General features: G+C 40.0%; 1 protein-coding gene across 1 annotated transcript; it reads left to right on the top strand.

Moving 5' to 3' along the window:
* The first annotated feature begins 1805 nt into the window (after positions 1–1805).
* Positions 1806–6080, top strand: LOC115796458 (uncharacterized). The gene is made up of 6 exons (XM_030752879.1): positions 1806–1847; positions 3736–3771; positions 3852–4118; positions 4211–4450; positions 5335–5559; positions 5642–6080. Exons 1-5 carry the CDS (start codon positions 1817–1819, stop codon positions 5556–5558), a joined length of 798 nt encoding a protein of 265 aa, XP_030608739.1. The 5' UTR covers positions 1806–1816; the 3' UTR covers position 5559; positions 5642–6080.
* Positions 6081–12478: the final 6398 nt, after the last annotated feature.

Genomic DNA, 12478 nt, shown 5'->3' with positions numbered 1-12478 from the left:
TGCAAATCAGATCAATCATTAGAAGTTAACACTCTTAATTCCCCACAAAGATAGTAGATATGATTCACCTCAAAGATCTGCACATGCCCCACACACTGTTACAACTATCCTCACCTGTTCAGGTGTTTGGGATCACAGTTGCACAGAATTATGTTCCATCTTGCAGTTTGCTTCCTGACTCTGAGGTCAGGACAGACCCATGAGTCTCTGAAGTGTAAACTCAAAGCAGCAACTTCTTATTAAATGTAATCAAATATTACACAGCCATAAATATGCTGACTCATTTTAGGTTGTAAAATAGATGGGTCGTTTGAGGGTTAATGCAACTATACCTCTCTTAATTTTTTTTACATGTTTCTCCTCTCTGGAAAAAAAAACCAAAACAGACAGAATCCCTGCCAGCCCTACACAGATGCACCTGTAATGTGATCTGAACTTAACAGGTTACAGGAACAATAGAAGTAAGAGTGTGAACTGTTCTATGGACTGAATAACTTCACCACATTATGAGAATGAAACTGGCCTGAGGAACAGTTCCTGCTCCTCACTTCTTCTTTTCAGATTTTCATCTGTTTTGACCAGACTGTCGCACCATTACGCTGAGTCATTTCAGCACAGTTGACACTGAACTTGCAGAAGCACATTGTGGTGTTTTTAAACCACATCAGAGGTGCATATAGTCCCTATGTGATTACTCCATCACAGTAATTTTTCTTTGTTATATTCAGAAACATGTCACTCAATCTACTACAACACAGACAGGCAGTGAACCTAACAGACTGGCACTGGACCACCCCAAGTCATAAAAAGATATTCTCATGCAGCCACATCATATGCTGGTTCAAAGGGTTGTACTCCTTAGCAGTAACTTAAAAAAATGTCAGATATTCTTATCTCAGCATCGTCTTCTCTTGGAACAAGCAGCTTTAAGCACAGAGTTCCTGGAACACTCGGGACAGGAGTTCATCTGCTGCTGGAAGGTGCTGCAGAGAGTGGGAGAAGACACACAGATCACTTTACATGGAGATTAACCTTTTTTCCATTGAGGACATCTATGTCAGTCTGTGCAGGAGCACAGCAGTGAACTGATTCTCCGTATTGGTCTTTTTTCAGCAATGTAACTATCTGCTGGTCCAGTGTCAGTTAGTTAGTTTCACTGTCTGTGTTTTAATAGTCAGAATTTCATCTTCCTGAACATAACATGCAGGTTGTTGGTTCAGGTGGTTTAAAAACACCACAATGTTTCAGTGTTGTTGTTGTTGTTGTTGAACTGACTATGAGGAAGTGTGGCAAAAACTGATGACCTGAAAAGAAGAAGTGAAGAAGAGCAGCTGTTCTTCAGGCCAGCTGCTTTTTCTTTTCTTTTCTTTTTCCAGTGGAAACATGAGATTGAGGAGTTCAGTGATTGGAACCATTTATCGATGGGTATGATGGGGAGCACAGAGAATTCATTCATCTGAGGGAGGATTTTCATTTTGATGGTTGATAGTGGGAGATTCATTCAGTGCTTGACATCATCTTGTATTGTCTTAAGGTCTGTGTGTAGTTGAAGGACAATAACCTTGACAGCCTGCAGGAAATGATGATACCCAGGAATGTGATGTTTCTCTCTTTATAGTTTCTCCTGCAGCTTCCTCTCTCCTCTGCCCTCCTGACACAATTTAGGAACTGAAAGAACCTTTAACATGGAGTGCTGAAATGACTGAAATAACAGAAGTCCAGCCAGTAAACCCCTTCACGTGTTAACAGGGAAGTGGGAGAACCTGAAGTCATTTCTCTGCTGCTCAGTCTGACGTTCAGTCGTCTTTTGAGAACCATGAAACCTTCATCTGTCTCTCTGCTCCTTGGTGAGTCAAATGCAGACCTCCTAAACTCATTCATTTATTCAGTACAGATCCAACACATATCAATAAAGGAGATCACACAATTTCAGAGACAGCTTGAAGTGTCCCTAAGTTTAAAGGGTCACTCTGCCTCTAAAACACATCAGTGTGTTTGTACTTATTAGTGTTACTAAACCTTTAAAAAAAAAAAACACTTAATATTCAGTCACTGTAAGAGACTCATTAAGGGGCAAACTGTATTTCTGTTTTATAAAACTTGCTAGCACTAGGGGGTGTGATGTTGTCATCAATTACGCAGCTGTGTTTAATCAGACTTCACCTGACTCAGGTGTTGTGTTAAGGTGAAAGAAAACCATGTATTGGTTTATGGTGCCCTTGTGTTTGTTGATGAATATTTTAGTTTATATTTGTATTATTAAGATTATCAAAGAACCTAGTTTTTGTTTTGTTTGTTTTTTTTAAAGCCTGTCATGTCTGGCAGATTTTGCAAGCAGAATTGTGATCTGAATGCACTGCTGTGCCAAAACATATTTGCTCTTTCAAGATGAGCTCTATAGATTCTCTACAGGCTCCTCTTGTTAATGTTTGTCCTTTTATTTTATTTATTTATTTGTGTTATTTTCCACATACATATACCTGTGCCAGAGTTGACAGGCTGAGGGGGGGAAAAAGAAAGAAAAGAAAAAGAAATTGAGAAGAAAAAAAGGAGAACGGGGAGAAAATAGACGAAAGGGGATAAATAAACAAGTAAATAAACAAGTAAATAAATCAAAACGGTTCATCAACTGCTGTACCTGTAAGAGAAGAAAAAAAAAACAACATACAAAAACAAACAATACTTGGAAAAATAAATTTTTGTGGGATAAACAAAACAAACAACCGATGGCTACACAAACCAACAATTTTGTTGTGTTGTTATTGCGTGAGTGTTTGGAAGAACTATGTTAAGTCAGACTGAAGTCAGGCAAAGGACAAGTTTTGTTGGCTTGATCATGTTGTTTTTACCAAAACCTTAATGACTCTTGGTCATTACAGTCACAATGACGGAAGTCAAGTCTGGAAAAATGAAGTGAAATTGCTGAAGTTTGGAATAAAAACAGAAAACACATGAAGCAAATGAGGAAAACTTTCCCAGGTAGGGAAGAAGGTCATGCTTGATTTTTTTTAAACAGGGGTCAGAATTTTTTAGAGAGTGAAGTCATTACAGTTAATTAAAGCAAATTTTTTGTCAATTGAAAAAATAATAAAATAATAAAAACCAAACTGTAGGGGGAAAACAAAAGCTAACTGAAACCCACCATGCAAACAAACAAACAAAATAAATAAATAAATCCAGCTTTGGTGTGTTTTTTTGACACTGACATATGAGTGTCTGTCTGTACTGTAATATCTGTTCTTCTTACATCTGCCCCGATACATACACACTCATATCATAATAACAAACAATCAAAAACTAACACTGAAATAAAAACTCAGCTAAAATTTTACACTCACTTCTGACTCCTTAAAAGTTTAAACTGCATTATGATCCTATTATATATGAAACTACTATTCTGCTGCTAAACTGCTGGAGCTCCAGCTGCTGTGCTTCTCTGATTGTGTTCAGTTCAAACGTGTAGAATATAAATGTCACGTTATCAGGGCTTAACTGTGTCAGCAAAGAGTAAACTTGTGAAATAATAACTGTTTAAATTGTAAATGTTTTTTTTTTAATCATATTAAAAGATCATCTCTGAAACTATGCCTATATTTACCCCAGACTGACAGTCACACAGCGACTTCATGAATTTCTTTACAAATAAAATTTTAACCATTAGAGAAAAATCCATATTGATAACTTAATCTGTCTCTCTCTCTCTGACCTTTAGTGACCTCTGTCTTCCTCTTGCAGGTGTGCGTGTGCTGCTGCTGTCTGCACTTTTTGCAGGTGAGTTGATGCAGGTGAAAACTATCAGTGACACTCCAACAATAATACTAATAGATTGACTCTTTCTGTCGGTCCTCCAGCCTCTCTGGATGTCAGGCCAAACCTTCAGCAGTTCTTCAAAGGAGACTCTGTTGTCTCTCTGAGTTGTGTTGATGATGGTCAGAGTGACAGATGGACAGTGAAGAGGACCAGAGGAGGACACACTGAGGACTGTGGAGCAGCTGCAGACTTTAGGAGGGTTAATAGTTCTGTCTGTGTTCTGGATCTTTCCATCTCATCTGGTGGAAATTTCTGGTGTGAAAACTCATCTGGACAGAAGAGCGATGATATCTCCATCAGTGTTTCAGGTACAGAAAGTGAGCTGTTCCCAGCTGTCTCTCTGTCTGTGTATGACTCCGCTCTGCTGGTGGAACTCACTCTGTTTGTCTCTGCTGGTCAGAAAAAGAAGTGATCCTGGAGATCCCAGCACTTCCTGTGAGGACAGGAAGTAATGTCACACTGCACTGCAAAACCAGAAACAGTTCAGCAAGAAAATCTTATTTCTTCAGAGATGGCGTCCGACTTGGATATGGACGTGAAGGAAAGTGGATTCTCCTTAATGTGCAGCCGTCTGAAGAAGGGCTCTACTGGTGCTCTACTGCTATTCATCAGTCTTCTCAAAGCAGACTAAGAGTCAGAGGTCAGAGCACTGACATCACTTCTATTTTAAAGACATGATTTGTGGTCAAAACATCTCTTTTTAATCACTTTACTTGGATGTTAAGCTTGATAAGGTGAAGGAAAGGTGTGAAGGAGACTGCTTCACAATGTGATGGTGGATGTTGCTGATGTAGGTCTGCAGTGCAGAAACTACAATGTCCTGAAGGTGGACTACAAACAAATCCTCTTACATACTTCACCACAGTTCACACCACTGGCTGAATAAAACACACCACAGTTCATGACCATCCTCAAGGATGCAATACAGCAACAGACAGAACTAATGCAAACATTAAACTTATTATATTATTTATGTTGTATTTTCATTTTCATACACTGCCTCTCCCTGAGCCTGGTTCGGCCGGCGGATTCTTTCTGTTAAAAGAGAGTTTTTCCTTCCCACTGTCACCAAATGCTTGCTCACAGGGGTTGTTTTGACTGTTTTCTCTGTAATTATTGTAGGGTCTTTACAATAAAGCACCATGAGGTGACTGTTGTGATTTGGCACTATATAACTGAATACACCCCAGAATTTTCATTTATAGATGTTTAAAATTAATCTAGCAGATTTTCTCAGAGCAGCGTGATGCTCAGAGTCCAGCTGTAGGTTTAACATTTACACATATCAGCATCATTATTAGTATCAGTATTATCAAAAATGTCAATGATCTGAGTCTGGTTTGTGAATGGGCTGAATAAATTATAAATTATAGGACAGCTAATAAAGGAAGCTCCTGTCCTTTGTATTTAGATGAACTAACCAGCTCTGATTGTGGCTGGAGAGATGTCATTAAGTTAGAAAATGAGAATAAAACCGGACCTGATAATAAACTCACTGAACCATCTTCATCATCTTTTTTGCAGATCCTCCTCCTCTTCCTCCTCACACCACCATAACCTGCACTTCTCCTCCTTCAACTTCTGGTAATACTGATCCTCCAGCTGCCACCTCCCCTCCTCCTACTCCTCCTTCTCCTCCTTCTCCTCCCTCTGTGTCTGTACTCGGACTCTGCATCCACCTGTTGGTGTTCTGTCCATACGTCATCTCTACCATCCTGCTGTTTTTGATCTGCTACAGCAGGAACTGAGGTACAGACTCATGCAGAAAGCAACACACACTTACTGATCATTCACTTCAGTGTTTTTGATGATGTTTTAACTCTGCCCAAAGGTGACAAACCTGCTGTATCTATGGAGACGGCCCAGCCTGCTGAACAGGAAGATGATGTGTGGTTTCTTCCAAGAGAACTGAAGCAGGACCACTTTGAATGTTTTGGTGACTTTTCTGCATTAATCTGTGCGTTTTTTTTAAGGTTCAAGATTACACTAAAAACAAGTATATTTAAGAATTTGTTTGATTTTCTACATATAAAAATGCTTGGTTAATATAAATGTAACTCAATTTCATTTTATTTATATAGCACCAAATCACATTTATATAGCACTTTATACTGTAAGTTAAAGCCTTTACAACAATACAAATGTATTGTGTTTGTTAAATGATTTAATCTTGTTGGTTGTATTTGCATTAAGGCAAATTCATATCAGAGGTGTTGCTAGGATCTTGAAACATTGGGGGCCCAGAAATCGATGGATTTTTCTCAATAACAGCAACATTTTATTTTATTTCAGAGTAAAATCTCACACTGTGCACGACCTAAAGGCTGCAGTCAGGTGTGTTAGTCTGTCTTTCACAGAATGACACTGAAATGATCAATCAGTGCAATTTGTGTTCTACTTCAGCTCTGTTCCTGTTTTTTAGCAGCAGGAGTAAAGCCTGAAAAGAAATTAGAGTCTTAATGCTGATAAAGCAGTGAGATTGTATGTTGCCACCATGTAGTTAGTTTAACTTTACCAGAGCCTCAGCTTCTATTGTGCCATAGAAGAAATGTGTTACCTCTGCTGTGTCTTAGATCCTCACCTCTTCCTCACCATTCCTGCTCTTTCAGTGCATCATCAGTCTGGTGCACTCCTAATCTCCTCTGCTCTCTCCTCCTGTTCTCTCTCCTGTCCTGGTTGTAAAAAAAAAAAAATGCAATCAACAATAATAGCAACATCACTTCCTCCTTTGTGGTCTTGTTGCTCTTATAAGCTTGCTCTCCGTTTCCCTCATTCATTGTTACCTTTGTCTTCACTGTATCTTTCCACTCATCCTATATCCATTGGTGTCCCTGCCTTACACACAGGAAGGTTTCAGAAGCTGGGTTACATGCTTGGATGCCAATCATCTCCTCCAACATTGGAAAAGCAATTCTCCAGCTCAGCAATCGTTTGATCAATGCAGGGATAGAAAAGCCTTTGTTTGAGACGTTTTTAATCATTGAGAAGATCTGAAGTGAATCCACAAGACAACAGTCTTCCATCCTCCTTTGTTTCCTTGTTCTTGGACCAAAAGAGGACTCCTGGATGTTGTTATCCTCACATATTATTTTTGACACTGCATAAATGTCTTCAGCCACCTCCACAGTTCGTTGGCTGGCCAGAGTGTTATGAACAGTGCTTTTATACTGCAGTGCTTGCACCAAGTCAACCATTTCTTTCTGGAGAACTTTGTGAAATCCTTCAGTGATGCTATGCAACTTTTTGAATACAACTTGCAGGTAGATTACAGAGAATTCTGATAGTTTTGAATGCAGATCTAGTGCTACTTGTGTTTTGATCATCTGAAGGGATTTCATGACAGCTGGAGAATTCTTCAAGAGAGCACTAACAGAGTGCAACTGGCATGACCAACAGATGTTTGGCTCTTGCTGCTCAATGAGTAGTTCTTTCTGAAAAGCAGCAAACACCAGTATTCTGCTCTTTAGACACTATTCAGCATGTCAGTATTCAGTGGACACATTCAAAAATGAATAAAGGTTGTCAAGAAGAACAAAAAATTCACTGGCTTCAGAAATGGCCTTGCCGGTGTAACAAGGGATGAGATTTAGGTCATGTGCATAACAATGCACATACACAGCTTGTGGATGTTTCACCATCACATGGTTCAGCCACAACTTTCAGGTCTACAATGTTGTTGGACACAAGAACCTTTCCAGCTGGATTTGTAATTCTCTCTAGCCATCCAGTTTCTTCAAGCTGAGGAATCTTTCCTTGATGTTTCTCTCTGGGAGGACATGACAAACACATACTGCAAGTTACTCTGTGCCCATCCTGGGCTACATCTAAAGCCTGTCCCCTAAATCAGTCTCATAGCACTCTCCTGTCTTTCCCCTGTCTCTCCTCCCTGGCTCATCTGTGACGCAGTGGGAAATGACCAATTTAAGCTGTACTTTTATCTACCTATAATAAAACATAATTAAACCCTCCTATCACCTGTCTCATTTGGTCTATGATATACCAAGTTGACTTTTCCTTTTAATTTTGCTTTCTCCTTTTCATCTAAATAATCACACAGGCTTCATTAATTCTCAACAAACAAGGAATAGAAAATTGTATATTAACCTCTAAATATAATCTTCTCTATGGCATATTTTGAATACACAGACATACACATATCCTAAAAAGCACAGTAAACTGTAAATAAGGAAAATTACAAAAAATGCGCTCAAATGATGGGTTAATTATTTTCCTTTAAAATAGTCCTCATTAGTGACAGCTGACAGAATGAGTTTGGCAAGGGCCAAATTAAGCATCTCCAAAACTGCAGCAGTCAGTATCTATCAAAAGTGGTCCAAGGAACGAACAGTGGCAAACCGGCTACTGGGTCATGGGCAGTCACGGCTCACTGATGCACATGGAGACCAAAGGCTGTATTGTGTGGTCGAATCCAACGGATGAGCTACTGTAGCTCAAACTGCAGAAAAAGTTAATGCTAGTTTTTTATAGAAAGGTGTCCAAATACACAGTGCATCACAGTTTATTGTGTATGGGGCTGCATGGCTGCAGATCACTCAGGCTGCCCATTGCTGACCCCTGTCCACCAATGAAAGTGGCAACAGTGGGCATGTGAGTATCAGAACTAAAGATTAAGGCAGCTGTAGCGGCATTTCTTCAGTCTTTTCCATGCCACTTCTGGGCTGTTAGCACAGTAACTTAATCCTGATGCGTATGACAGTAGAAGTAGTTCAGACTTCAGACGTTTATTTTGTTATAATCACAACATAGTCACACGGTAGAAAAACTGTATGCCCCCATGCCTAATGCAGCCCTCCAATCCTTCCCCTCATCTAACGTCACTCGTTACATTAAAAGGAGCAGCATTAACAACAGCCAAATGCACATTCACAAATCTTTATGCATTGTGTTTTAATTATTAAGGAGCTAAAAATGAGTAATAAACTTTATCCAAACTTTAGATCAAACTTCTTATAAAGTGGCTCTTTCAGCAGCTTTTAATATGGAAACTCTTTTCCAGAAATGCCAAATACAAAATCCAAGGTCATACATAAATCCAAAAGGTGATGCACGTGCACGCACACACAGCAGGCAAGGTACACAATGAAAGGACGAAAACTGAGGGCTTAAATACACACAAGGTAAATGGGAAAGTGGAGACAGCAGGGAACAACAGGTGAACCAAATGAAACTAATAACACAAGGGAAGCAAAACCAAACACAAAGCACAGGAAACATGGGACTGTCAAAATAAAACAGAAAGTGACCAACCATGTCACCTATGCAGACTTGACCGAATATGAGGAATACAAGAGACAAGGGACAAAGACAGACACTGGAACACAGAGACGTGGGAAAGACAACACAGGGAGCAGGGATTCAATATAAATACCTGTAACTAATAAGACCTATAACCTAAATTTAACTAAGATTCAAAACGATATGAACACTGAAACACAGAGGAATCTCAAATGAAAACAGAGCCTAAAGAAACGTAACACAAATTGCTGGGTAAACAGCCCAGGACCATAACCCTTATGAATCATGTTTTCATTTACATCACATGGATGTCCAGGTGTGTGTGTGTGTGTGTCGCTTACCTGGGGAACACCCAACAGCCAGTTGAGGGAGTGTGATGTTTTTGGCAGTGTTCTGCTGGGAAACCTTGGGTCCTGCCTTCCATGTTCCTTTCCATCATAATAATCACTCAGGCTTCATTAATACACAACAAGGAACAAATTGTACATTGTACCATGTACATGCTTTCATGGAAACAGTATTTTGTTGATGGCTGTGGCCTCTTTTAGCAGGATAATGCATCCTGCTACCAAGCAAAAAATATTTCATGCCATGTTATGCCTGTTCGATGTATTTCACACAAGAATGTCAAAGAAGACAAAATACTCGGTCAAAGCTGTCATCATGATATTTAAGGTCAGATTTAGCAAGGGTCTGCACCAGCACAAACCCCTCTTTTGGCATCAAAAAGCTGCTGTCTGGGTTTACCAAAAAGGCGCCGTGTCAGTGGTAGAGAACATGGCTCAGGCCTTACTGGCATCACCGCCTAAAGAAATAAGTAGCAATTTCAAAACACAAGCTGCTACACCACATCCACCGCTTAGCACCCGAGCAAGAGTTAATCAAAGTTTAAAAGTGTTCTTTCTATAATTTACTTTTAAAATATGCATACATTGTGCATATGACTTCATAATAATCAGCATTGTCAGTAACGCGTTACTTAGTAACGCGTTACTGAGAGTAATCTAACGAGTTACTATTTGCAGTCCAGTAATCAGATTAAATTTACTTATCCAAATCACTGTGCGTTACTTTTTTTTGTCATTTTCCTTAGTACAAAGATATAGTTTTGCTTTCTTCTGGCGTCTCGGGGAGTGACGTCTGGCTGATGCCAGCATGAAGACAATATTAGCACAGCGACACAAACGAAAACAATGGAGGGAGGAGAGAGATGTGCGTGTTCTAGCTGCAAATACTATTGTGAACTATTGTGAGTTTGTGTCAGTTAAAGATGACAATATCAAGGTTAGTTGTGCACTCTGTGCTGGCGACAGAGTGCTATCTAGCTTCAAAAACACTACGTCAAAGCTGAAGAAACATTTGGAGTCACGGCGCATTCACACTTACAGAGCGAGTCCCAACAGGTGGGGCGAAGCAGAGCTGCGGCTAATACAGGAGCCCCCCCAACAACGTGGTTATCATTTTGATGTGCAGGTGGAGGGGGGTGCTGCCGGTGGTGTGCCAAAAAGTGATCGTCTGCCAAAGCAATTTTCGGTATTTGCCAAAAAAATGATTGCCTGTATTTAAACGGCTGTATATAAATGACTTGTTGACCTATCATCTGTAATCTAACTTAGTTACTTCTAAAATTAAGTAACTACTGTTACTTTTTAAAGGCGTAATCAGTAATCTGACTGCTTTTTACCATCACTGATAATAATACAATGTAATCATTTAGAGTGAGGATGCAGTTACTCAATGCTGCAAGTACATTTTCTTTTGAATGTACACCAATGCTGCTTTGTTTTTCTCATTGAAAGCAGAGGCGGTTTCTACTGATATGTTAATGCAGCCAATCATTTTTTGGCACAGCACCAGCCTTTGCATGCAGGCCTTGAATTTGCATACATCAGCTGACACCACCTCATCTACTTGAGAGAAAAAAAAAGGGGGGGGGGGGGGGGGGGGGGGGGGGGGGGGGGGGGCTCGATACCAAAACAGTTAGAAAAAAGTAATCCATAGAAGAAAAAAAAACTTTCACCCACCCCACAACACCACTCCCTACCATAGTTACACAAGCACGCCCAGCACTCTCTCCTCAGTAACAACACACCCATTCATCAGTCTTTATTTGTAAATGTCATGATATTCAGTAATAATGTGTGTGGCTCAAAGAATGCAAAGATGTTTCAGAGAAACAAAAGTAAAGCAGCTCACTGAGGTGTGCGTGCGCGTAATTAAGAGTCACCTGTCCACCGAGCTGCCTAATCTAACTGCAACCTTGCACTTCTCCAGGAGAGGTCGCTGTAACTGACGTTTCGAGAGATGGACCCATTTTTGAAACATTTGGTTCAAGTGGTTCAGTGCTTCACAAAAGCTTCATTTTCCCATCACTACTTGGAGATAACGGGCATCAACTTCCTCTGTTATTAAGCAGAGCTTTCTGCTTTGGACTTTGTGCGTACTCACATAAAAAAACGGGCGTTTCGTGGAGTATGTGACTACGTTTTGGTCTTCTTCTTTTTGGGGGTTGGCAAACCAGCTCAGAGGTGCATTACTGCCATCTACTGGACTAAGTGTTGCTCAAGGGCTTGACAGAAAAACAAAACAAAACAAAAAAAAAAACCTGTTCCTCTCACAAACCTCATCAGTTGGACTTGCAGCAGCACCTTTCCAAAAAGGTCTTCCAATGTTAATTAATTAATTAATCTTCAGCTCCTTAAAAATTCCTGTTTTTTTCTTCCTTTCCTGCTTGTAGGTCCGACACTCTAGCTTTGCATGCTGAACAGGTTCAGGTTGATTGCAGTGCATACATTGTCCAGGTGGTTGCCTGTTAGCTGCAGTGTTTTATTAAGACCTGTGTGTCCTGTTCTGAGGTGGGTGATTATTTCTTCTTGCCCACTCTCTTCCCACGACCAACATGTTGTATGGATGCTTTCCTGTCCCACTGCTCCTGCTGTACTCTTTGGATTTAACTGTTTATGTTTTTAACTCCAGCTTTGCTTCATGGTATCATGGTATCACTGAAAATACAGTCAGTTGATTTAAACCCACACCTGCTGCCATCAAAATGTCACTGGAAACTTTAAGTAAAGCAGTTTCAGTGGAGCCAAATTTGCAAAAACCAGACTGGAAATTGTCCATACCAGTGTTTTTCTCCAAGTAGCAGTTACGTTGCTCTGATACTGCTTTTTCTAAAATCTTTGACACAAAAGGTAATTTGGATATTGGGCTGTAACTGTTTGGATGAGATGGGTCCAGATGTGGTTTCTTTAATATTGGCTCAAAACCAGCTTGTTTTAAGAAGCTGGGAACTGAGCCAGCATGAAGAGTCAAAGTATTAATCATTTCTACAATACAGGGACCAACAGAGTCAAACACACTAATGAAAAAAGAAGTAGGAAGGACATCAAAGGGGGTTGAAGTTAGTTTC

Source organism: Archocentrus centrarchus, chromosome 17, assembly GCF_007364275.1.
Source record: "Archocentrus centrarchus isolate MPI-CPG fArcCen1 chromosome 17, fArcCen1, whole genome shotgun sequence".
In the NCBI taxonomy this organism is placed as follows: domain Eukaryota; kingdom Metazoa; phylum Chordata; class Actinopteri; order Cichliformes; family Cichlidae; genus Archocentrus; species Archocentrus centrarchus.
Note: the sequence above shows the minus strand (reverse complement) of the source record. Positions and strands in the feature narration are given on the sequence as shown.

Excerpts from the sequence above, each read along its gene's own strand:
- LOC115796458 (XM_030752879.1), top strand. The coding sequence starts at position 1,817 with ATGAAACCTTCATCTGTCTCTCTGCTCCTTG. Across the intron at positions 1,848-3,735 it reads ATCTGTCTCTCTGCTCCTTG|GTGTGCGTGTGCTGCTGCTG; the intron begins GTGAGTCAAATG and ends TTCCTCTTGCAG. Across the intron at positions 4,451-5,334 it reads AAGCAGACTAAGAGTCAGAG|ATCCTCCTCCTCTTCCTCCT; the intron begins GTCAGAGCACTG and ends TCTTTTTTGCAG.